We start from the raw sequence: 24,918 nt of genomic DNA, 5'->3' as shown, positions 1-24,918 counted from the left end.
CTCCCGCTAGCCGCAAGCCAATCGCCGGGCGGGCCTCGAATGAGTGACGGGGAGGCGGTGCGGGAGTCGGAAGGGAATCTCCGGGCGGGGTGGGGCGGGCGCCGGGTTTCCCGCGGTCCAAGCTGGCGCGGGCGGAGGAGAATCGCTCTTAAAGGGCCAGCGCACGCGCGTTCTTTTGTTCCGGGGCCTCAGGGCGGGGCAGGCCCAACTTTCGCCGTCTTCTTGTCTGCTCTCCAGGACGGCCATGATTTCCCAGTTCTTCATTCTGTCCTCCAAGGGGGACCCGCTCATCTACAAAGACTGTATCCTAGACCCTCGGGGCTGGGAAGGGGCGGAGGGACCGGGCGGGAGGGGCGCCCAGGGCCAGCCCGTGTCGCAGGATCCTTCACTGAGTCCTTCCCCCCGCCAGTCCGCGGGGACAGTGGCGGCCGGGATGTGGCCGAGCTCTTCTACCGGAAGCTGACGGGACTGCCAGGAGACGAGTCCCCGGTTGTCATGGTAACCACTGGCGGGAGGCGGGTGAGGAGCTGGGCCCGGGCAGGCCGGGTGGGCGCCGTCTCCCTCCCGGGACTGGTTCCATGGTAGCTTCCACTTGGGGGTTGTATTTCTCCAAGTAAAACTAACAAGAGGCCCGGCGCGGTGGCTCACGCCTGTAGTCCCAGCACTTTGGGAGGCCGAGGAGGGCGGATCACCTGAGGTCAGGAGTTCGAAACCATTCTGACCAACATGCTGAAACTCTGCATCTACTAAAAATACGAAAAAAAAATTAGCTGGGCGTGGTGGCGGGCGCCTGTAATCCCATCTACTCGGGAAGCTGAGGCAGGAGAATCGCTTGAACCGAGGAGGCGGAGGTTGCAGTGAGCCGAGATCCGGACACCGCACCCAGCCTGGGTGACAGAGGGAGACTCCGTCTCGGGGTAATGGGGGTGGGGGGAAAAAAAAAAAAACGTCCATTGGGCGCCAGCAACACACCAGGCCCAGCTCCCTGCGTGACTCCATTATCAGCAACTTGGGGTAGTTACTATAATTAACCCCGTTTCCACAGGGGAAGCTGGGCTCAGGGATCTGTCATTATCTCCCAAAGTCACTGCTGTTGTGACTAGTAAGAGGCATCAGGATCCCAGCTCAGGTCTCCTGGGTTCTGATCACTCCACCTCCCTTTTCCTAACCCCTCTTCTCCCTGCCTGTGTTTCAGCATCACGATGGCCGTCATTTCATTCACATCAGACACAGCGGCCTGTATTTGGTGGTCACAACTTCAGAAAACGTTTCTCCCTTCAGCCTCCTAGAACTGCTCTCCAGGTGAGGAGGGTTGGGCTGGGCACCTGCTAGCTGGCAGGGGTCTGAGAGGAGGAGGAAATACACGCTCCAAGTGTTTCCTCAGGTTGGCCACTCTTCTGGGCGATTACTGTGGCTCCCTGGGCGAGGGGACCATCTCCCGCAATGTGGCTCTGGTCTACGAACTCCTGGATGAAGTGCTGGTGAGAATCAATGATCCCCTTCTGTGGCCCCTACCTAATTCCCCTGGAGATACATCTGCTCTTCTACTGTGGGATGCTGTGGTTAGGAAGCCAAGTCTATTTTTTTTTTCCTTTTAGAGATGGTCTTGCTCTGTTGCCCAGGCTGGAGTGCAGTGGTGCAATTATAGCTCACTGCAGCCTGGAACTCCTGGGCTCAAGCTATTCTCCTGCCTCAGCCTCCTCCCCTGTGTCCAGCTCATTGTTTATTTTTTGTAGAGACGGGAGTCTCGCTGTATTGCCCAGGTTGGTCTTGAACTCGTGGTCTCAAACCATTCTCCTATGTTTCGGCCTTCCAAAGACCTGGGAGTACAAGAGTGAGCCACCATGCCTGGCCCCACTCCCCCTTTTTACCCCTTCCCTCCACTGACCACTCAGACTGTCCTTCCTTTACCACTAGGACTATGGCTATGTACAGACCACATCCACAGAGATGCTGAGGAATTTCATCCAGACGGAAGCTGTGGTCAGCAAGCCCTTCAGCCTCTTTGACCTCAGCAGCGTTGGCTTGGTCAGCAGAGGGAAAGAGGAGGGTGAGGAAGGAGAAGAGGGGTTGGCTGGGGTTGTCAGACCTGATGATTGATTGCTTTGGATGCTTTACAGTTTGGGGCTGAGACACAACAGAGCAAAGTGGCTCCCAGCAGTGCAGCCAGCCGCCCTGTCCTGTCCAGTCGCTCTGACCAGGTGAGGGAGGAATCCATGGGGTCAGACCCTCTGGTTTTGCTCTGGGACCCCAGAGTCCAAGATCTTAGGTTGGGGCGCAGTGGTTCATGCCTGTAATCCCAGCACTTTAGGAGGCCGAGGTGGGTGGATCACCTGATGCCAGGAGTTCGAGAGCAGCCTGGCCAACATGGTAAAACCCCGTCTCTACTAAAAATGCAAAAAAAAAGAAAAAGGAAAAGATCGGCCAGGTGCGGTGGCTCAAGCCTGTAATCCCAGCACTTTGGGAGGCCGAGACGGGCGGATCACGAGGTCAGGAGATCGAGACCATCCTGGCTAACACGGTGAAACCCCATCCCTACTGAAAAATACAAAAAGCTAGCTGGGCAAGGTGGCGGGCACCTGTAGTCCTAGCTACTAGGGAGGCTGAGGCAGGAGAATGGTGTAAACCGGGGAGGCGGAACTTGCAGTGAGCTGAGATCCGGCCACTGCACTCCAGCCTGGGCGACAGAGCGAGACTCCATCTCAAAAAAAAAAAGATCTTGACACCTCTCCCACCTCCCCTAGATGTGGGTATCCCTTCCATCACCCATGTCCCCACCCTAGAGCTGTAGCTTTGACTGTCCTGTCCTTTCTCCCTGTCTGTCCATTTCAGAACATAGGCTATTCTGCTTCCAACCATCCAAACCCTCTCTCTTTCTCAGAGCCAAAAGAATGAAGTTTTTTTGGATGTGGTCGAGAGATTGTCTGTACTGATAGCATCTAATGTAAGTTTGAGCTCCCAAACCTGGAGCTGAGGACAAATGGGACTTGAGAAACATGGTGGGGTGGTTAAGACTCCCAGCAACGGCCACACAGTGGCTCATGCTTGTAATCACAGTGTTTTGGGAGGCCGAGGTAGAAGAATTATTTGGGGCCAGGAGTTTGAAACCAGCCTGGGCAACATAGCCAGACCCCGTCTCTACAAAAAATACAAATAAACAAGTTACCCAGGCATGGTGGTGTACACCTGCTGTCCCAGCTACTTGGGAGGCTGAGGCAGGAGGATCATTTCAGCCTAGGAGGTTGAGGCTGCAGTGAGCCGAGATTGAGCCACTGCACTCTAGCCTGGGTGACAGAGCAAGACCCTATCTCTTTAAAAAAAAAAAAAAAAAAGGGCGGGGCACGGTGGCTCATGCCTGTAATCCCAGCACTTTAGGAGGCCGAGGTGGGTGGATCACTTAAGGTTAGGAGTTTGAGACCAGCCTGGCCAACACCGTGAAACTCTATCTCTACTAAAAATATAAAAATTAGCCACGCATGGTGGCAGACATCTGTAATCCCAGCTACTTGTGAGGCTGAGGCAGGAGACTCTCTTGACCCTGGGAGGTGGAGGTTGCAGTGAGCCGAGATCACGCCGCTGCCAGCCTGGGCGACAGAGCAAGACTGTCTTAAAAAAAAAAAAAAAAAAGACTAACCTTGATCCCCCTGTCTCTCAGGGCTCCCTGCTGAAGGTGGATGTGCAGGGAGAGATTCGGCTCAAGAGTTTCCTTCCCAGCGGCTCTGGTGAGGCCTCTGCAGGCGGGACCCAGGGTTGGGGTTAGGGCAGGTTCCTTGGTGTGTGAAACCGTGGAGTTTGCTGAGCTCCCCTGATGTTCTCTCCTCCAACAGAGATGCGCATTGGCTTGACGGAAGAGTTTTGTGTGGGAAAGTCAGAGCTAAGAGGTGAGGAAAAAGTAGGTCTTTCTCCCCTTGGAGTAGGTCATTGCTGGAGAGTTCATGGAGGGAAGTCAGAGATGGAACCTCCCTACTTCTTGCTCCTCTCCCAAAACATGGGTCAGGAGAGAAGTCTCTCTCTCTCTTTCCAGGTTATGGGCCAGGAATCCGGGTCGATGAAGTCTCGTTTCACAGCTCTGTGAATCTGGATGAGTTTGAGTCTCATCGAATCCTCCGCTTGCAGCCACCTCAGGGCGAGGTCAGGGTTGGGGTGGCCTCATAAATTCCATCCACCATCGGGAAGGGGGGCAGTGGGGGCATGAGACCAAACTAACCTTGTTGCTCTCTGGTCTCTCAGCTGACTGTGATGCGGTACCAACTCTCCGATGACCTCCCGTCACCGCTTCCCTTCCGACTCTTCCCCTCTGTGCAGTGGGACCGAGGCTCAGGCCGGTGAGACCATTTCCTGGGTTCTAGAACTACCTTGGAACCCAAGCCGAGACCTGTATGTTCCCAAGACTCACTGCAGAGTGGGGGTGGTGGTAGTGGGGATGGAGTGCAAATTGGAAAAAGGCTTGGGCTGGGCGTGGTGGCTCACACCTGTAATTCTAGCACTTTGGGAGGCTGAGGCGGGAGGATCACTTGAGCCCAGGAGTTCCAGACCAGCCTGGGCAACATAGCGAGACCCTGTCACTCTGAAAAAAAAAAAGGAAAAAGCTTTGGCTAATGGAGTTGGGCTGGACTTCAGCCCTTTTCTCTCTTGGGGGTACAGCCCAAACCCACACAGCCCCGCATGGAGGTCCCTGGTGAGGAATGGTGAGATGCCAGTAAGAGATGGCCTGAGTCATGGTGTTTTACCCTCTCATCCAGGCTCCAGGTTTATCTGAAGTTGCGATGCGACTTGCCCTCGAAGAGGTAAGAGGGAGGCCAGCGCCTGGCCGAGTTCAGCTCTGTGGGACAGGAGACAGGGCCAGGGCACCTGCTACTTCTCCCTTCAGATGCAGCTGCCAGCCTCAGAATCCAGTTAAGGTAGAGGCTGTAGCATTTGGGAAGGTGGGGGACACCTGTGCTGAAATCCTGTTGTGACATTGAAGAGGAACAGGACAAGGGACCATGCCTTCCTGGGGCTGACTTTGTTCCTGTCTCCTCTGTAGCCAAGCCCTCAATGTCAGGCTGCACCTCCCCCTGCCTCGAGGGGTGGTCAGGTGAGTGTGTGCACCCACCACGGGGAGATTCCTGGGGAGAGAGTGAGCTCAGCACGATGGGCCTGCCCCAAGAAGGCACCAAGCCCAGCACCTTCCCTTTCCAAACTCCAGCCTGTCTCAGGAGCTGAGCAGCCCAGAGCAGAAGGCCGAGCTGGCGGAGGGAGCCCTTCGCTGGGACCTGCCTCGGGTGCAAGGAGGCTCTCAACTCTCGGGCCTTTTCCAGGTATTCGCTGTAGACCCCCAGCCCCTCTCCTCCCACCGTCACTTAACAGCCCCCCTACCCTCCCGAAGCAGTGCTGCCTGGTCCCCTCGGCGTGGTCAGCTTCCTGCCCTCTTTCCTCCCCCTCACAGATGGACGTCCCAGGGCCCCCAGGACCTCCCAGCCATGGGCTCTCCACCTCGGCCCCTCCTCTGGGTCTGGGCCCCGCCAGTCTCTCCTTTGAGCTTCCCCGGCACACGTGCTCCGGCCTCCAGGTTCGATTCCTCAGGCTGGCCTTCAGGCCGTGCGGCAATGCCAACCCCCACAAGTGGGTACGACACCTAAGCCACAGCGATGCCTACGTCATTCGGATCTGAGGCTCCCCAAACGAGGACACGGCAGCCAAGGCGGCAGTTTGTCCCACAGAAGGACAGTCTTTTTCTTTTCCAGCCTCCTGGTCTTGGGACTCTCAATCTGGGCAGGAAGCGTCCTCAGTCCCGAGAGAACAGGAGGGGCAATGGGCCCAGCCTCTCTGTGGTATCTGATGCAGGAAAGACTGCAGTGGATCGGAACTTACAAACCAAACTTTTATTCTGAGGAACTGACTGTACAATATCTAAAAAGAAAGTGACATGAAGGAAGCAATCTATAACTTCCTTCCACTTAGTATGCATGCACGTGTGTACATGTCTGCATGTGTGGGAATCCGGGGGCTAGCAGGTGGAGCATCACGGAGCAGGCTGAGGGGAGCCAGAGTTGGGGGGCTGGGAGCCATTCGCTTTCGGAGTCCCTGGAGCTGGAGGGGGACTGTCCCCAGCTTCCTGCTTCCCCCCGCAGAGGGCACTGCCGCTGAGTGGAGAGGGGGACGATGCTGGTGGAGGAACTGGAGAAGGATGGGAAACGGGGCCTCCTTTGCCCTCCCCTGTTGGGGGAAGTGAGACCACAATATACTTCTGGACACTCCCGGGACCAGAGGGAGCAGTGCTGGGGGGTGCAGTGGTGGCGGTGGAGACCAGCTTTACGATGGGCTGCACGCTGGGGACGGTGGTGGTGACGGGCGAGGTGGTGGTGGAACCTGAGCCAGGGGCCGAGGTGCTGAGGGACAGGACCTGGATAGAAAGGAAAAGCGGGTCTGCTTGCCCTGTGCCCTCCCTGCCCCTCAGAGGCCTGGCGGGGACACTTCACTTGCTCCCTGCCTGAACAAGTTGTTCCTGTAGTTGACCCCATAGACAGCTGTGGCTGGAGACCTTGCTCATGCAGGGCAGCTACGGCCCTGCAGGACCATGGTGGGTGCCTCTTTCAGCTCCTGACTTTGGGCCCAGAGGGGACTGTGCTCTACTCCTGGGCCTTCCCAGGGTGCTCTGAGGCAACCTGGGCCCTCCGGATGCTCCCTGTCCCACACAGCTCTGCATACCTGCTGGGTGGATGGGGCGCTGGAGGACGATGACATTACAATAAACTTGGTTGGAGGAGGAGAAGGCTGTGGTGGGGCAGCTGCTCGCGCAGACACCAGTGTCTGGACAGGAAGTGCGATGGAGCCAGGAACCTTCAGCAAGCCAGGGGTGCGAGGGCCAGGCTGCGGGGCCTGCGAGAGGGTCAGCGTGGGCCGGGGCTGTGGGGAGAAGAGGAAAGGGGATGTGGCAGCATCTACTAAGAAGAGTCTGAAGGGAGAGGCCTGGGCTCCCCTTGCTCTTCCTCAGTGGCTCTCACTGGGGCTGGGGCATCCTCACTCGGGGCCTGGTTGCCCTGAGACTGCTGACTTGGGGCCCACGTGGCTGTGTAAATATCCGTCCCACACTGGGGTCGTCCTCCACTTCCTATTCCTCCTCCCCACCCGGCCACAGACCTGCGTGATGGTCAGAGTGGTCCTGTTGACCTGTTGAGCCTGCAGAGCAGCCTGGGCCCGAGCCTTGACCACATGGGAGCAGAGGAGGGGCCCAAGGGACCCGAATTCTGCCCGGTAGGCATCCTGATTGTCAGGCGGTGGGCGCAGCTTTGCCAGAACAGGGGCACAGTGTTTCTGCAGACGAAAAGAAGCCAGGTAGAGGGAGGGCTGGTGACACTCTGAGAAGAGCCTTGGGGATGCGATAAAAAAGGACATTCCTTATCATCTCAGTGCCCCTGATGGAGGCGAAACTATGCTGAGCTGTTAGTGTGTGTACAGAACACTGTGGGCTTGCTCAAAACAAAAGATGGGCACGGGGCCAGGTGCGGCATCTCACGCCTGTATCCCAGCACTTGGGAGGCTGAGGTGGGCGGATCACTTGCGGTCAAGAGTGTGAGACTAGCCTGGCCCAAATGGAGAAACCTTGTCTCCACTAAAAATACAAAAACTAGCCAGGCATGGTGGCACACATCTATAGTCCCAGCTACCGGGGAGGCTGAGGTACTAGAACGCTTGAACCCAGGTGGTGGAGGTTGAAGTGAGCAGAGGTTGCATCACTGCACTCCAGCTTGGGTGACAGAGTGAGACTCAGAAAAAAAAAAAGAATGGTTGGGCGTGGTGGTTCATGCCTGTAATCCCAGCACTTTGGGAGGCTGAGGCTGGCAGACCACCTGAAGTCAGGAGTTCAAGACCAGCCTGGCCAACATGGTGAAACCCTGTCTCTACTAAAAATACAAAAAATTAGCCAGGCATGGTGGCACATTCCTCTGGTCTCAGGTACTCGGGAGGCTGAGGCACGAGAATCGCTTGAACCTGAGAGGCAGAGATTGCAGTGAGCCTGAGATCGTGCCACTGCACTCCAGCCTGGGTTACAGGGTGAGACTCCATCTCAAAAAAGAGAGAAAAAAAAAAAAGAAAACCTGGGCACTAACATGTGAATGAACTTGCTAAATACTGTGGCAGGACAGTTAATCAAGAGGGCATTTGCCTTGTACAGAGAAGACCACACAGTAACACAGGAGCATTGGGGAAGGATGGTCCAAATGCCAAAGGCTGAGCATGTGAGCCCTTCTTTCTTTTTGGGGGAGTGGTGGTCTCCCTCTGTAACCCAGGCTGGAATGCAGTGGCACGATCATAGCTCACTGCAGCCTTGAACTCCTGGGTTCAAGCGATCCTGCCACCTTGGCCTCCCTAGCAGCTGGGACCACAGGCACATGTCACCACTCCCAGCTTTTTGTTTTTTGTAGGCAGGATCTCACTACATTGCCCAGGCTGGCCTCATACTCCTAGGCTCCCAGAGTGCTGGGATTATAGGCAGAAGCCGTCACACCCAGCCCCCTTATTTCTTTCTTCTTTTTTTTTTTTTTGGAGATGCAGTCTCGCTCTGTCACCCAGGCTAAAGTGTAGTGGCGCGATCTCAGCTGACTGCAGGCTCCGCCCCCCAGGTTCATGCCATTCTCCTGCCTCAGCCTCCTGAGTAGCTGGGACAAGAGGCACCCGCCACTATGCCCAGCTAATTTTTTGCATTTTTAGTAGAGACGAGGTTTCACCGTGTTAGCCAGGATGGTCTCGATCTCCTGACCTCGTGATCCGCCCGCCTCTGCCTCCCAAAGTGCTGGGACTACAGGCGTGAGCCACCACACCCAGCCAGCCCCCTTATTTTTTACTCAGCCTGAGTCTCAGTCTTTCCATCTGTAAAATAGTATCAGACTCTGCAGTATGTTCTGAAAACAGGAGGCAAAGATGGGAGTAGGTGAATAAAATATGCCATATGCTTGCTAAACGCCGCCTCTCTCTCGGGGGGTCAAGGGCGCAGGTGCAGGGACAGGGGCTTTGGTTACCAGCAGAAGGCTCTGCACATGGTCTGCTCCAATCCGGTCAATGTTGCTCAACACAGGGCCGTCCAGCACACTGCGGATCCGCTCCCCTTCCTGCTGCAGCCGGGGCAGAATCAGAGTCTTGATAACCTGTTGGAAGGGAAAGGGAGAAGCCAAAGCCGGAGGGTCACCAGGGTGTCCCAGGTAGGGGCACAGTGCCCTCTATAACCTCATGACTGCGTCCCCTCCCCCATTTCTTCCTCCCAGAGGCCTAACATCGTGTCCCAGCTCAGCCAAGCCTGCGATGGAGCCATAACGAGTCGTCCAGGGCGTCTTCTCATCCACCCAGCTCTGTAAGGGGAAGAAAATAAACTAAGATGAAGGGGTCTGAAAGGATGATTGATAGGGACCCACGTCTTTCATAGACACTTTCCTTGTAAATCATTAAGACACGACAGTGAGGCCAGGCGCTGTGGCTCACGCCTGTAATCCCAGCACTTTGGGAGGCTGAGGCGGGCGGATCACTGAGGTCAGGAGTTCGAGACCAGCTTAGTCAACATGGTGAAACCCTGTCTCTACTAAAAACACAAAAATTAGCCAGTTGTGGCCAGGCACAGTGGCTCACACCTATAATCCTGGCACTTTGGGAGGCCGAGGCAGGCAGATCACTTGAAGTCGGGAGTTCTAGACCAGTCTGACCAATATGGAGGAACCCCATCTCTACTAAAAATACAAAATTAGCTGGGTGTCATGGCACATGCCTGTAATCCCAGCTACTCAGGAGGCTGAGGCAAGAGAATCGTTGGAACCCAGGAGGCGGAGATTGCAGTGAGCCGAGATTGCATCATTGCACTCTAGCCTGGACAACAAGAGCAAAACTCCGTCTCAAAAAATAAATAAATAAATAAATTAGCCAGTTATGGCTGCAGGCACCTGTAATCCCAAGTACTCAGGAGGCTGAGGCAGGAGAATTGCTTGAACCCAGGAGGCAGAGGGTGCAGTGAGCAGAGATCGCACCACTGCACTCCAGCCTGGGCAAGAGTGAGACTCCATCTCAAAAAAAAAAAAAAAAAAAAAAGGCATTACAGACAAGCCTCAAGACCCTTAGACCCCCACAAGTTCCAGTCCCTCTTCCCTCTGCCCTTGTTTCCAGTGTGACTTCCCCCAAACAGAGGTGGCCAGTGATGAAACAAATGGTGCTCAAGTTTCCCTGGCTCACCTTGGTGAAGGTCTTGGTGATCCGGGACTGGATGTTGTTAGTGGTTGTGCTAAAATGCTTGCAGATCTGGGCCACCAGGCGGGCAGCAAAGTCTCGGAGTGCCCAGTGATTGTCCACATCTGGTCGCAGGCACAGCTGTCTGCTCACGATGCAGGTCATCACAGCCGGAATCAGCTCATGGACCTAAGGGAGAAAGGGCAGGGTAGCTGATTCTGGTTTTGTTTGTTTGTTTGAAACAAAGTCTCACTCTGTCACCCAGGCTGGTGTGCAGGGGCACAATCATGGCTCACTGCAGCCTCAATCATCCAGGCTCAAGCAATCCTCCCATCTCAGCTTCCCAGGTAGCTAGGACCACAGGCGTGCACCACCATGCCTGGCTAATTTTGTTTTTGTTATTTTTTTTTGTAGAGGCAGTAGTCCTACTACTATCCTCAGGCTGTCCTCAAACTCCTGAGCTCAAGCGATCCTCCCACCTCAGCCTCCCAAAGTTGCTGGGATTCCAAGTGTGAGCCACCGCTGACCACTGACTTCCTATTGGTGGCAGCAGGGTCCCTAGTCCCTGGAAGGGAAGGTGGGCAGGACCACTCACGTATTTTTCTAGATAGAGCGTGGGGTTGTCCATCAGCGCCTTCACCATACGCATCAGGTAGATGAGTAGGGCCAGGTTGTTCTGAACCACATTCACACGGACCTGCGGGAGGGAGGAGTGCTGGGCATGGGGCAGGGAGACCCTCACAGGAGCTTCCGCTGCCGTCCCTGCACGGTGGAACCTCATGCTCTCACCCCCTCTGAGATGAAGGTACTGAACCGTGGCAGCATCTGATACAGCCCGGGGTCCGTGGCAATGCTTTGCAGGGCTTCCTGTGGGAGGAGGGAAGCCAGTCAGGTGGGGGTAGGATGTGGGGAGCAATTCATAGGACCCCCAGGAGTCGTCTCAGGGCCAGGGCAGGCTGGTGGGGCCCTCACCGCCCTCTTGGCCTCGCAGGAGCCCACACAGGCCTCCGTGATCTCCTTGTAGTAGAGCTGCTGCTCCACAGACAACTCATGGATGCTCCGAGGCTTCAGTCGCAAGGGGGCCCCCTCCAGCAAGGGCGGTGCCTTCTTCTCTTTCCCTGTGTGATTGGAGAGGTGGGTCTGACAAAGAAAGCTCCAGAAGAAACCTCAGTAACAGAAGAACCTTAACCCTCCACTTCCCCTGAGACTCAGCAGACCCGGCTTCTTCTTAGGCTTCCCCATCCTTTCTGGGGCTCTCTGGCCCTGACCTCAGCCACTTCACCAATGGCCACGTGGAGGCTTGGCATGGTGGCTCACACCTGTAATCCCAGCACTTTGGGAGGCCAAGGCGGGCGGATCACATGAGGGTGAGTTTGAGACCAGCCTGGCCTACATAGCAAAACCCTATCTCTACTAAAAAAAACTACAAAAATTAGCTGGGCGTGGTGGTGGGCACCTGTAATCCCAGCTACTCAGGAGGCTGAGGCAGGAGAATCACTTGAACCCAGGAGGTGGAGGCTGCAGTGAGCTGAGATTGTGCCACTACACTCTGGCCTGGGTGACAGAGTGAAACTGTCTCAAAAACAAAAAAAGGAAACAAAACAAATGGCCACGTGGCTTTGGGCAAGAGTCCAGAGAGGCCTGGCCTAGGAGGACTGACCTTTGCCGTCAGCTGCGGTGGCCCCTTGACCTTTGCCCTTCAGGGGTCCGTCTTCCTCTTGGCCTGGCTTGGCTGACTTCAGGGGTTCTGTGGCTTCGGCCTTCTGTTGCTCTTTGGGAGCTGGTGGGAAAGCAGGCACAGTGGGAGGCATGACGAGAGTAGCAGGAAAAGTAAAGGGAGGAGGCTGGATGCGGTGGCTCATGCCTGTAATCCCAGCACTTTGGGAGGCCAGGGCGGGTGGATCACCTCAGGTCAGAAGTTCGAGACCAGCCTGGCCAACATGGTGAAACCTCGTCTCTACTAAAATTACAAAAAATTAGCTGGGCGTGGTGGTGTGTGCCTGTAGCCCCAGCTACTCAGGAGGCTGAAGCACAACAATCGCGTGAACCCAGGAGGCAGAAGTTGCAGTGAGCCGAGATTGGGCCACTGCAGTCCAGCACTCCTGCACTCCAGCACTCCAGCACAGGCAACAGAGTGAGATTCCATCAAAAAAAAAAAGGTGGAAGGGGGGGAAAGGGACCCAGAGACCCAGAGGGTGGGGCATAGAGGTTACCTGGGGGCGGGTTCTCGGGGATAGCTGGCTGACAGCCCTCGATGCTCAGCCAATGAGCTGCAAGGAAGGCAGGTGTCAAGGTGAATTGCCTCGCATGGACACTGGGGAGTTGTTCCATGCATGTTTCCACTCCTGCTCCCCTTGCAACTCACCAGGGATCTCACGCTGAGCTTTTCTTCTATTGTGAGGCTATTCACACCCACACACATCTGTCCTCTTTTCCCTCCTCCCTGCCACCCTGCTCTCCCCTCCCCCAACCTTTGAGGCAGACGTCCAGGGGCACCCGGGGCAGAGGGGTATTGATGATGTCGCTCAGATCAACCTCCTTCTCCTCGTAGAAATAAAGCTCCCGGCCCCCACCAGAGGCGAAGCGGAAAGGAATGAACTCCTGGGCATGGAAGCCATAGAGTGGCTGTGGCAGGAGAGAGGGGCATAGGTGAGAAGGGAGCCGGAGGAGACCTGGCTGAAGGATGGCGCCTCACCCCAACCCCATCGCCCTGTCCCCATCACCCCGCCCCCTGCCTGTCTCCCCAAATCACCTCGACATTCTTTAGCTTCAAGGCATAGTCAATGTCACTGGTGGTGAGCTTCTGCCGCTTCCCCATGTGCATGAACTTCAAGGCATCCTGGGGTGGGTGACAAGAGTAGACATCAGCCCAAAATCCTAAGGACGGGCCCCGGGTGACATCCTGGACCCAATGTGGAGCTGGACAGAAGGACTGGGTCACCTGTGCGATCTCTTTGATGCGGTAGCTGACCTCATCCGTCAGCAGCTGGCAGGTCTCCTCCTGAATCTGGGCGATGCCCATGGATTCAGCCACCACCTTCATGGACTCCGAGGGAAGCACGGTGTTGCTAAGCTTCAGCTTCTTCTCCTCAGCCATTCTGGAGTCCCTCTTCTCCCTGGAAGGATGAAGCCCCCGGTGGAGAGACGGAGACCCTGGCAGAGGAATGGGGCAGGCAGAAGAAAAAGAAATGTGAGGCCAGGCGCGGTGGCTCAAGCCTGTAATCCCAGCACTCTGGAAGGCCGAGACGGGCGGATCACGAGGTCAGGAGATCAAGACCATCCAGCTAACATGGTGAAACCCCGTCTCTACTAAAAATAATAAAAAATTAGCCAAGTGTGGTGGCGGGCGCCTGTAGTCCCAGATCCGGCCACTGCACTCCAGCCTGGGTGACAGAGCGAGACTCCGTCTCAAAAAAAAAAAAAAAAAAAAAGAAATGTGAGACACGGGGACGGGGCCAATAAAGTGGGGAGAGGGGAGGAACTCAGGGTGTCTTCTGTCCATCCCCACATGAGTTAGCCCTGAGGTGTAACAGAGAAAGATAGAAATCTGGGCTGGTGCCAGGTGCCGTGGCTCACACCTGTAATCCCACCAGCACTTTGGGAGGCCAAGGCGGGCGGATCACTTGAGGTCAGGAATTCAAGACCAGCCTGGCCAACATGGAGAAACCCCATCGCTACTAAAAATACAAAAATGAGCAGGGCGTGGTAGTGCACACCTGTAATCCTAGCTACTAGAGAGGCTAAGGCAGGAGAATCACTTGAACCCAGAGGGCAGAGGTTGCAGTGAACCAAGATCATGCCACTGTACTCCAGCCAGGGTGACTCCGTCTCAAAAAAAAAAAAAAAAAACTCTGGACTGGGCCTAGTGGCTCATGCCTGTAATTCCAACACTTTGGGAGCCCGAGGTAGAAGGATCACTTGAGCCCAGTAGTTCACAACCAGCCTGGACAACACAGCGAGACCCCATCTGTACAAAAAATACAAAAATTAGTTGGGTATACAGGCACACGGCTATAGTTCTAGCTACTTAGGAGGCAGAGGTAGGAAGACTGATAGAGCCCAGGAACTCCCAGGCTCAAGCAATCCTCACACCTCAGCCTCCCAAGTAGCTGTGACTATAGGTGTGTACAACTGTGCACAGCCAATTTTTTTGGGGGGGGGGGGCAGAGACAGAGTCTCACTATGTTGCCCAGTCTGGTCTTGAATTGCTGGGTTCACGCAATCCTCCTGCTTCGGCCTCCCAAAGTGTTGGAATTACAGGCCTGAGCCAGCAGGCCCAGCCCAGATTTCTATCTTTTTCTGTTACACCTCAGGGCTTCAATCCCAGCACTTGGAAGTCTTGGGCTCAAGCAATCCTCCAGCGTTGGCCTCCCAAAGTGTTGGAATTAAAGGCGTGAGTCGAACTGCCTGGCCCAGGCTCAGCTTTCCTCATCTTCACAGTAATGCCATCCATCCAGACACTTGTTCTTTATCTGAGCCTTCACAACAAATCCACCAGGTAGGCCAGGCGTGGTGGCTCACGCCTGTTATCCCAGCACTTTGGGAGGCCAAGGTGGCTGGACCACTTGAGGTCAAGAGTTCGAGATCAGCCTGAGCAACATGGTAAAACCCTGTCTCTACTAAAAATACAAAAATTAGCTGGGCATGGTGGCACGTGCCTGTAATCCCAGCTACTTGGGAGGTTGAGGCAGGAGAATCACTTGAACCTGGAGGGTAGAGGTTGCAGTGAGTTGAGATTGTGCAGCTGCACTCCAGCCTTGGCGACAGAGAGACTCCATCTCAAAAAAAAAAAAAAAAAAAGATAAAAAAATAAATCCAACTGGGCACGGTGGCTCACGCCTGTAATCCCAGCATTTTGAGAGGCCAAGGTGGGTGGATCATGAGGTTAAGAGATCGAGACCATCCTGGCCAACATGGTGAAATCCTATCTCTACTAAAAATACAAAAAATTAGCTGGGCATGGTGGCACGCACCTGTAGTACCAGCTACTCGGGAGGCTGAGGCAGGAGAATCTCTTGAACCTGGGAAGTGGAGGTTGCAGTGAGCCAAGATGGTGCCACTGCACTCCAGCCTGGCGACAGAGTGAGACTCTGTCTCAAAAATCAATCAATCAATCAATCCACCAGGTAGTCCAACCTGACTCCCCTGCTCCCACTGCTTGGCCCAGGTCACCATCATCTATCCACTGGGTAACTCCTAAAGCCTCCTAACAATGTCTCCCGGTGTCTACCCTTGCCTCTCTCTACATCTGTTCCTAATGTTGCAGCCAAAATGCTTCCGTCAAACTGTAAAGCAGATTGTCATTTCTTTGCTCAAACCCTCACAGTGGCGCTCCACTTGCCATAGAGTAAAATCCGAAATCCTTATCATGGCCAGGTGCAGTGGTTCAGCTGATGCCTGTAATCTCTGCACTTTGGGAGGGTGAGGTGGGAAGACTGCTTAGGCTTAGAAATTCCTGACCAGCCTGGGCAACATAACAAAACCCTGTCTCAGGCCGGGCACAGTGGCTCACGCCTGTAATCCTAGCATTTTGGGAGACCAAGGCAGGCGGACCACTTGAGGTCAGGAGTTCAAGACCAGCCTGGCCAACCTGGTGAAACCCTATCTCTACTAAAAATACAAAAATTAGATGGGCAGGCACCTGTAATTGCAGCTAGTCGGGAGGCTGAGGCAGGAGAATCACTCGAACCCAGGAGGCGGAGGTTGCAGTGAGCAAAGATATGTGTCACTGCACTTCAGCCTGGGTGACAAAGCAAGACTTCGTCTCAAAAAAAAAAAAAAAAAAAGACAAAATCCTTATAATGTCCCACAAAGCCCTTCAAAATTTGCCTTCTTCCCATTATATCTCTGATCACTCTTCCTTCCTTCTTCCACTTTGATCCAGACACATATGTCTTCTGGCTGCTCCTTAAACTTGCCAGGCATGCACTTGCTTAATAGCTTTTGCTCCATTCCCTCTGCCTGGAATGTTCTTCCCAAATGTCTAATTGGCTGCCTACCCTGACCACCCTATTTAACTCTGCACTCTGCCCTCAGAGTGGGGGCAGCCCACTTCTTCTTTTCCGTAGCATTTAACATCTTCTGAGCCTGGCGCAGTGGCTCACGCCTGTAATCCCAACACTTTGGGAGGCCGAGGCAGGCAGATCATGAGGTCAAGAGATCGAGACCATCCTGGCCAACATGGTTAAACCCTGTCTCTACTGAAAACACAAAAATTAGCCGGGCATGGTGGCGTGCGCCTGTAGTCCCAGACACTTGGGAGGCTGAGGCAGGAGAATCGCTTGAACCCAGGAGGCGGAGGTTGCAGTGAGCAGAGCAGAGGTTGCACCACTGCACTCCAGCCTAGCAACAGAGCGAGACTCCGTCTCTGTCCACCATGTAAACAGGGCTCTTCTTCTTTTTTTTTTTTTTTGGAAATAGAATTTCACTCTTGTTGTCCAGGCTAGAGTGCAATTGTGCGATCTTCGCTCGCTGCAACCTCCGCCTCCCAGGTTCAAGCAATTCTCCTGTCTCAGCCTCCCGAGTAGCTGGGATTACAGGCATGCACCACCACACCTGGCTAATTTTTGTATTTTTAGTAGAGACAGGGTTTCACCATGTTGCTCAGGCTGGTCTTGAACTCCTGACCTCAGGTGATCCGCCCACCTTGGCCTCCCAAAGTGCTGGGATTACAGGCGTGAGTCACTGTGCCCGGCCAACAGAGCTCTTTATTATGTTCACCAATGTATTCCAGGAGCCCTGGGACATCATAAATATTTGTGAAGTAAATGAATTAGTTGTAAGGCTTAGAGATGTTGGTGCTCAGTAAATACTTGGTATCACTGTTATTAGTAGGTCATAGGCCCAAGCTTTGAGCCTACACTGTAGTTAAAAGCAAAGTGGAGCCAGGTGCAGTGGCTCACTCCTGTAATTTGGGAGACCAAGGCGGGAAGATCACCTGGGGTCAGGAGTTCGAGACCACCCTGGCCAACATGGTGAAACCTTGTCTTTTTGTAAAAACACAAAAATTAACCAGACATGGTGGCGGGCGCCTGTAGTCCCAGCTACTCCAGCTACTTGAGAGGCTGAGGTGGGAGAATCGCTTGAACCCAGGAGGTGGAGGTTGCAGTGAACCGAGATCGTGCCACTGCACTCCAGCCTGCGCAATAGAGGGAGACTCCGTCTCAAAAAAAAAAAAAAGCAAATTGGAGCCAAGAGAGGTAGCTTACCCCAGTAATCCCAGCACTTTGGGAGGCAGAGGTGGGAGGATCGTTTGAGGCCAGAAGTTTGAGACAGACTGGTCAACATGTGAGACCCCCATTTCTGCAAAAATTAAAAAATTAGACGGGCGTGGTGGGGTGAACCGGTCATCCCAGCTACTTAGGCGGCTGAGGCGGGAGGATCGCTTGAACTACTGAGGAGTTGGAGGCTGCAGTGAGCCAAGATGGTGCCACTGCACAACAGCCTGGGCAACAGAAGGAAATCCTGCCTCAAAATAAAATAAAATAAAATAAAATAAAATAAAATAAAATAAAATAAGTGGCACACTTGGAGCTGGACATTAGGAAGATTAACATCAATACTGTTCAGGAGTAGTACAAGTAGGGTGGGGCCGTGCTGGAAGGATGGGAAGAGGGAGGCCGAAAAAGAAATTAGTTCTTTTCAAACCATCCCTGATCTCCTTCTCCACTTTTATAAGTCTTATCTATAGGGAACACAATTATTCGAGACATACTCTGTGCCTGGCGCCGGGTTTACAAGAGGCGGTCGTGTCCCACTTCCCTGGCGAACTCCTACGAATCCTTCAATACCCGGCGGTACCCTCTGCCAGTGAAGGCTCATAAAACACGCTACAGTCACAGGATCTCCTCAGATCAGTGGAGGCGGCAGGAAGGCGTCCCAGGGGAGGGTTAACTTGAGCGAGATCCCAGCAGAGAAGCAGGTCGAAGATCCCCGGGCAGCGCGAAATGAGGCTCAGAGAGTCCACCCCATCTCCTGCAACATCTCTCCTATGCAGGCACACACACGGGGTCCCCACGAGCACAGACACACAACCAACCGTCCTCTTTCCAGTCCCCACAAGAGACTTTCAAAGGGTCTCCTCTCGGGTACCACTCAGACCCGCCCCGGCCAGCCGAGCACGGGCAGCAAGAAAACTCTAGCCGCAGCCGAGACGCCGCTCACCCGGCGCTCGGCGCCATCTTGGCCCCGCCCCCTCCTGGAAGCAGGTCCTGGCAGAGCCGAAGAGCAAGTCACTGCCCCTTCCCCGTGCCAGAATAAGTCCTCTAGGCTTACAGAATGAAATTATATTTTAAAAATTTGTTTCCACATCTGCATATAAGGACCACTCCCTCTTGATGTAATTAGTGTAATTTATTCCTTGACTACCCGGCTGCCAGGACCTTCAAGAGGCGCCACAAAACGGAGGCAGGGAAACCCGGAGCAACGAGGCCGCACCCCTGTTGGGCTGATCTTGCGCATGCGCCGACCTTGCCAGGCTGGATTTAAGGTTGCCGCCAGCCGCTGGGAATTTAAAGGACCCACACTGCCTCTCCGAAGTTGGTTTGAAGGCAAGCGGTGGTTGTTTGTGGACGGCGCTTTGTCATGGGACCTGTGCGACTGGGAATATTGGTTTTCCTTTTGGCCGTGCACGGGGCTTGGGCTGGGATGCCGAAGGAGGACGACGATGACGCAGAACGCTTGCCCAGCAAATGCGAAGGTATTTGAAGGGGGTAGCCCCTGTGGGCATCGCCCGGCCACACCTCCTTCTTCTAGGCCGGACATCCTGGACTGTATTGGGTGGGTCACCCGACCTCCTTGAAGGCTTGAGGGAGGTTCTGGTGGAGCTTGGCTGAATTTGGATGGGGTCAAGGAAGCGAACGTGTAGTACCACCTCAAAGCTGCATCCAGAGAGAGCCTGCATTTTTTTGGCTGGCTTGGACACCCCCGCCAATGGATTGTGGGAATTGTAGTTCAGGGACCATCGGCCCTGGACTGCCAACTTTTAGAGCATCTTCAGTGCGTGTTTCCCTCATGTCACCAGACCTTAATCTGCAGAGACTGCAGGAGCCGGGTGTGAGGCTCAGGCCTTGTGGACATCCGCTGCCCTACCCTAGCATAGACGCTCCCAAATTACAGGCCCTACGCCCCCCTGAGGGGGTTGGAGGGTGAGTAACTCAGCCTTTGAAGCTCATAAACAAAAGGAGGCCGCACAAGTAGGAGAGGTTCCCCATCCGGTGAGACTTTGCAGACGGTGCGTACTATATGGATTTTTCAGCAAGCAGCACCTTCCACAGCTGCACTAGTGTGGGGCCCATTTGAGAAAGGGGACTGGCCCTGATGCCCTAGTTTGCTGCCCTCCTGACTTTACGTTTCTTCCCTGGATTCTTTTTCTCTTCGCTTCACCCTCCCCCAAAACTGTATTTCAGTATCATGAAAGGCAGTCATGATAGTCTCATGACTTGGTCCTCATCTCTATCTCCTTTCACCTCCATGTCCCGCTCTTCTCCCCTGACTTGTCAATCTTTTTAAACAGACTTAATCACCTAATTGTATCAGTCCTTGCTTTAACACCTCTGCAGGCCTTCTATCGGAATACAGCCAACAGGCCTGGGCACAGTGGCTCACATCTGTAAACCCAGCACTTTGGAAGGCCAAGGTGGGAGGATCACTTGAGCCCATGAGTTGAGGCCCAGCTTCACCATATCTTGTCATCCTTGGTTTATCTGTCCCAACTACACTGACAGAGACCTGTAGATAGAGATAATAGGTTTTATTGCTGTCTATTATATTGTTAGTATGCATACAGAAGGAGCTCAATAAATAACTGCAGGATAACAGTGAATACTTATACAGTACTCACTATGTGCCAGCCTTTATATATGTTGATTTATTTAATCCTCATCACACTCCTATGAGGGACATACTATTATCCCATTGTATTTATTATACACACACACACACACACACACACACACACAAATATATATATATTTTTTTTTCTTTTGAGACAGAGTCTCATGCTGTTGCCCAGGCTGGAGTGCAGTGGTGCAATCTCAGCTCACTGCAACCTCCACCTCCTGGGTTTAAGCGATTCTCCTGCCTCAGCCTCCCAAGTAGCTGGGATTACAGGCGCCCACCACCATGCCCAGCTAGTTTTTGTAGTTTTAGTAGAGACAAGGTTTCACCATGTTGGCCAGGCTGGTCTCAATCTCTTGGCCTCGTGATCCACCTGCCTCGGCCTCCCAAAGTGTTGAAATTACAGGCATGAGTCACCGCACCGGCCTATTTATTTTTAATATATTTTACTTTTTTTGAGATGGAGTCTTCCTTTGTTGCCTGGGCTGGAGTGCAGTGGTGGGATCTCAGCTCACTGCAACCTCCACCTCCTGGGTTCAAGTGATTCCCCTGCCTCAACCTCCCAACTAGCTATTACAGGTGTGCACCACCACACCTGGCTAGTTTTTGTATTTTTAGTAGAGATGGGGTTTCACCATGTTGGCCAGGCTGGTCTCGAACTCCTCAAGTGATCCGCCCATCTCAGCCTCCCAAAGTGCTGGAATTACAGGCGTGAGCCACCGCTCCTGGCCTATTATCCCATTTTAAAGATGAAGAAACCGAGGCACAGCAAGCAGAAAGATTGCCACACAGCTGCTAAATGACTGAGCCAGGATTCCAACCCAGCCAGTCTGGCTCCAGAGTCTGCACTTTAATGCTCTGCTGCCTCAGGTCATCTGCAGAATGAATGACTGGTGTGTTTGTCTGTCTTTCACCTCCCCCGGACATTTCTCCTCCCCACCAGTGTGTAAGCTGCTGAGCACAGAGCTACAGGGGGAGCTGAGTCGCACCGGTCGATCTCGAGAGGTGCTGGAGCTGGGGCAGGTGCTGGACACAGGCAAGAGGAAGAGACACGTGCCTTACAGCGTTTCGTGAGTCCTTCGTGCTCCTCCCCTTTCCAACGCCCAAGGGAGCTCTGGGAGTTCCTACAGCATCCAGGGAATCTGTGTTTCCTCTCTTTCCACAGAGAGACAAGGCTGGAAGAGGCCTTAGAGAATTTATGTGAGCGGATCCTGGACTACAGTGTTCACGCTGAGCGCAAGGGCTCACTGAGATATGCCAAGGTCAGACCCTTCCCCAGGGCAGGACCCCACTTCTCAGAAACAAAGATCTGTATCCCCTGAGGTCCTCCAGAGGTTATCTGCCCATCATTTCACCATCATGGGACTCACCTGTGAATCTCCAGCAGTTGACAAAACTGAAATGGCAGAAAGGGGAAGGGAGGGGAGAGGTGGGGTGGTGGGCTGGGCTGATGCCAAATTCTTAATCTCTCAGGGTCAGAGTCAGACCATGGCAACACTGAAAGGCCTAGTGCAGAAGGGGGTGAAGGTGGATCTGGGGATCCCTCTGGAGCTGTGGGATGAGCCCAGCGTGGAGGTCACATACCTCAAGAAGCAGGTAGGATCAGATACTGCACCATCCAGGGAGGTGAGAAGGGAACCTGAGAGGGGAGCTAGGTTCTAGGGTTCGACTGTAGGGGGCGTCTACCCCAAGCATGGGGAATGGGGCAAAGTGAGGACTGTGCCATTGATTAAAGTGGGGCCAGGACCGGTGGGGCACGGTGGCTCGGCTCACACCTGTAATCCCAGCAATTTAGGAGGCTGAGGCAGGTGGATCACCTGATGTCAGAAGTTCGAGACCAGCCTGGCCAACGTGGTGAAACCCCGTTTTTAATAAAAACACAAAAATTAGCCGGATGTGGTGGTGTGATCCCAGCTACTCGGGAGGCTGAGGCAGGAGAATTACTTGAACCCAGGAGGTGGAGGTTACAGTGAGCCGAGATGACACCATTGCACTCCAGCCTGGGCAATGGAGCAAGACTCCATCTCAAAACAAACAAACAAACAAACAAAAGAAGAAATCATAATGAGCTGGGTGAAGTGGCTCACAACTGTAATGCTAGCACTTTGCGAGTCCGAGGGAGAAGGAGTGCTTCAGGTCAGAGTTCAAGACCAGCTTGTGCAACATAACAGACCCTTCTCTACAAATAATAATAATTTTAAAGAATTTTTTTTTTCCGAGACGGAGTTTCGCTCTTACTGCCCAGGCTAGAGTGAAATGGCACCATCTCAGCTCACCACAACTTCTGCCTCCTGGGTTCAAGCAATTCTCCTGCTTCAGCCTCCTGAGTAGCTGGGATTACAGGTGCCTGCCACCACACCCGGCTAATTTTTTGTAATTTTAGTAGAGATGGGGTTTCATCATGTTGGCCAGGCTGGTCTCGAGCTCCTGATCTCTGGTGATTCGCCTGCCTTGGCCTCCCAAAGTGCTGGGATTACAGGCGTGAGCCATTGGGCCCTGCCTTAAGGAAAATTTTTAAAAAGTAATAATGGGCCGCGTGCGATGGCTCACATACGTAATTCCAGCACTTTGGGAGGCCGAGGCAGGTGGATCACGACATCAGGGGTTGAAGACTATCTGGGCCAACATAGTGAAACCCCGTCTCTACTGAAAATACAAAAATCAGCCGGGTGTGGTGGCGTGCATCTGTAGTGCCAGCTACTCCGGAGGCTGAGGCAGGAGAATCACTTGAACCTGGAAGGCGGAGGTTGCAGTGAGCTGAGATCCCACCACTGCAGTCTAGCCTGGGCAACAGAGCAAGACTCCATCTCAAAAAACAAAACAAAACAAAAAAAGGTTGCTAATGATATCCACCATCACTTATCAAGCACCTACTGTGTCCCAGACTCTGGATCACATACTTTGCATCTGCAGCCTCATTTTACCTTCAACAACCTGATGTGGTAGGTGCAATTACTGTACATATTTTACAGCCAAGGAGCTAAAACTCAAAGAGTTTAATAACCTACTTGGCAGAGTAGGTGCTGGTAAATGTTTGTTGAATGAATGAGGATCGCACATCTAGTAGACCAAGCTTAGCTTCCTGGCTACCTGCCTCTCCAAAATCGGTCAGGTTGAGGAGGGAGAGAAGACAGGAGGGATCTCAAATTCCTCCAGAGCAGATACTCTTCTGCCCCTTCTACTTGACCAGTGTGAGACCATGCTGGAGGAGTTTGAAGACGTTGTGGGAGACTGGTACTTCCACCATCAGGAGCAGCCCCTACAAAATTTTCTCTGTGAAGGTCATGTGCTCCCAGCTGCTGAAACTGGTAAGCGTGGGGACTGAACTCCTCTCCTGCCAAGCCATAGCCTCCCCTGCTTCCAGGACTAATATCTGAATTGTTTTCTGTCATCCAATCTAGCATGTCTACAGGAAACTTGGACTGGAAAGGAGATCACAGATGGGGAAGAGAAAACAGAAGGGGAGGAAGAGCAGGAGGAGGAAGAGGAAGGGGGAGACAAGATGACCAAGACAGGGGGCCACCCCAAACTTGACCGAGAAGATCTTTGACCCTTGCCTTTGAGCCCCCAAGAGGGGAAGGGATCATGGAGAGCCCTCTGAAGTCTGTGCTCTCCCTGCTCCACAGCTTTCAGGGTGTGTTTGTGAGTGACTCCACCCAAGCTTGTAGCTGTTCTCTCCCATCTAACCTCAAGCAAGATCCTGGTGAAACAGCATGGCATGGCTTGCGGGGTGGAGGGTGGGGGTGGAGGTCCTGCTCCTACAGATGAACTCCATCCAGCTCCTTAATTGGCAGGTGTATGTGCTGACAGTACTGAAAGCTTTCCTCTTTAACTGATCCCCACCCCCACCCAGAGGTCAGCAGTGGCACTGGAGCTGTGGGCTTTGGGAAAGTCACTTAGCTCTTTAAGTGCTAAAGTGCTTTTAGACCCTTCCAAGGAAGAGGCCAGAACGGACATTCTCTGCGATCTATATACACTGCCTGCATCCAGAAGGCCACCAGCAAACCATGAAGGAGAATGGGACACTGGGTCATGGCCTGGAGTTGCTGATAAATTCGGTGGGGTAGATACTTGGTCTACTTCAGATCAATGTCACCGAGAGCCCACCATATAGTTTCATAGGTGCTAAATTTTCTATATTGCTATTAAACTTTTTTCTTTTTTTCTAAAAACTAGCTGGGCCCAAAGTTTCAAACAACAGCAGGGCACACATAGCTGGCTGGTCAATGAGGCAGCATCCAGAATGGCCGCTGTCTTGTTAAGCTGAAGCTGCAGGCTGAGCAACATAGTGAAACCCCACCTCTATATATACACACACACACAAATTAAGAAGACTGCAGGGCTGGTGGTGCAGCGCCTGTAGTCCCAGTTACTACAGAGGTGGAGATGGGAGGATCACTTGAGTCCAAAAGATTAAGACCAGCCTGGAGGCTGGTCGAGGTGACTCACACCTGTAATCCCAGCACTTTGGGAGGCCGAGGCAAGCGGATCACCTGAGGTTAGGAGTTCGAGAGCAGCCTGGCCAACAATAGAGAAACCTCGTCTCTACTAAAAATACAAAAATTGGCCGGGCATGGTGGTGGGCGCCTGTAATCCCCGTTACTCCGGAGGCTGAGACAGGAGAATCGCTTGAACCCAGGAGGCGGAGGTTGTGGTGAGCTGAGATCGTGCCACTGCACTCCAGCCTGGGTGACAGGGTAAGACTCCGTCTCAAAAAAAAAAAAAAAAAAAAAAAAAATTTAGAGGGGCGTGCACGCCTGTATTCCCAGCACTTCAGGAGGCCGAAGCAGGAGGATCGCTAGAACCCAGGGGTTCAAGGCTGGGGAGAGCTATGATGGTGTCCCTACACTCTAGCCTGGGCGACAGCGAGAGATTTTGTCTCAAAAGAAA

The 24,918-nt window shown here is 53.5% G+C and overlaps 3 protein-coding genes across 7 annotated transcripts; 2 read left to right on the top strand and 1 right to left on the bottom strand.

The window, feature by feature from the left end:
• The first annotated feature begins 116 nt into the window (after positions 1–116).
• Positions 117–5,949, top strand: AP4M1 (adaptor related protein complex 4 subunit mu 1). Of its 3 annotated transcripts, none has more exons than XM_008018589.3 (15): positions 117–302; positions 410–519; positions 1,196–1,302; positions 1,385–1,481; positions 1,918–2,028; positions 2,121–2,201; positions 2,882–2,944; positions 3,656–3,722; positions 3,828–3,881; positions 4,025–4,131; positions 4,231–4,325; positions 4,743–4,787; positions 5,027–5,077; positions 5,189–5,300; positions 5,429–5,949. In XM_008018589.3, the coding sequence occupies exons 1-15, from the start codon at positions 245–247 to the stop codon at positions 5,651–5,653; spliced, it is 1,383 nt and encodes a 460-aa protein (XP_008016780.1). In that variant the 5' UTR covers positions 117–244; the 3' UTR covers positions 5,654–5,949. The 3 variants fall into 3 exon arrangements, with proteins under 3 accessions (XP_008016780.1, XP_037846308.1, XP_008016781.1); XM_008018590.3 differs by having other exon boundaries at positions 159–302; positions 410–498; XM_037990380.2 differs by lacking the exons at positions 1,918–2,028; positions 2,121–2,201 and having other exon boundaries at positions 156–302.
• On the bottom strand, positions 5,843–18,384 carry TAF6 (TATA-box binding protein associated factor 6). Of its 3 annotated transcripts, none has more exons than XM_008018592.3 (15): positions 17,906–18,384; positions 13,133–13,344; positions 12,944–13,030; positions 12,663–12,816; positions 12,405–12,461; positions 11,852–11,971; positions 11,164–11,309; positions 10,981–11,058; positions 10,787–10,888; positions 10,198–10,380; positions 9,255–9,329; positions 9,003–9,128; positions 7,123–7,296; positions 6,691–6,888; positions 5,843–6,385 (listed from the first exon to the last, which is right to left on the bottom strand). In XM_008018592.3, the coding sequence occupies exons 2-15, from the start codon at positions 13,286–13,288 to the stop codon at positions 6,005–6,007; spliced, it is 2,037 nt and encodes a 678-aa protein (XP_008016783.1). In that variant the 5' UTR covers positions 13,289–13,344; positions 17,906–18,384; the 3' UTR covers positions 5,843–6,004. The 3 variants fall into 3 exon arrangements, with proteins under 3 accessions (XP_008016783.1, XP_072868872.1, XP_072868871.1); XM_073012771.1 differs by lacking the exon at positions 17,906–18,384 and adding an exon at positions 17,400–17,493; XM_073012770.1 differs by lacking the exon at positions 17,906–18,384 and adding an exon at positions 15,833–15,850.
• Positions 18,385–18,657: 273 nt separating this feature from the next.
• Positions 18,658–24,203, top strand: CNPY4 (canopy FGF signaling regulator 4). Its single transcript, XM_008018586.3, has 6 exons — positions 18,658–18,889; positions 20,972–21,098; positions 21,194–21,290; positions 21,502–21,624; positions 23,219–23,336; positions 23,430–24,203. The coding sequence occupies exons 1-6, from the start codon at positions 18,775–18,777 to the stop codon at positions 23,576–23,578; spliced, it is 729 nt and encodes a 242-aa protein (XP_008016777.1). The 5' UTR covers positions 18,658–18,774; the 3' UTR covers positions 23,579–24,203.
• The last annotated feature ends 715 nt before the right edge of the window (positions 24,204–24,918 follow it).

The sequence above is a fragment of the Chlorocebus sabaeus genome, chromosome 28 (assembly GCF_047675955.1).
Source record: "Chlorocebus sabaeus isolate Y175 chromosome 28, mChlSab1.0.hap1, whole genome shotgun sequence".
Classification (NCBI taxonomy): domain Eukaryota; kingdom Metazoa; phylum Chordata; class Mammalia; order Primates; family Cercopithecidae; genus Chlorocebus; species Chlorocebus sabaeus.
Note: the sequence above shows the minus strand (reverse complement) of the source record. Positions and strands in the feature narration are given on the sequence as shown.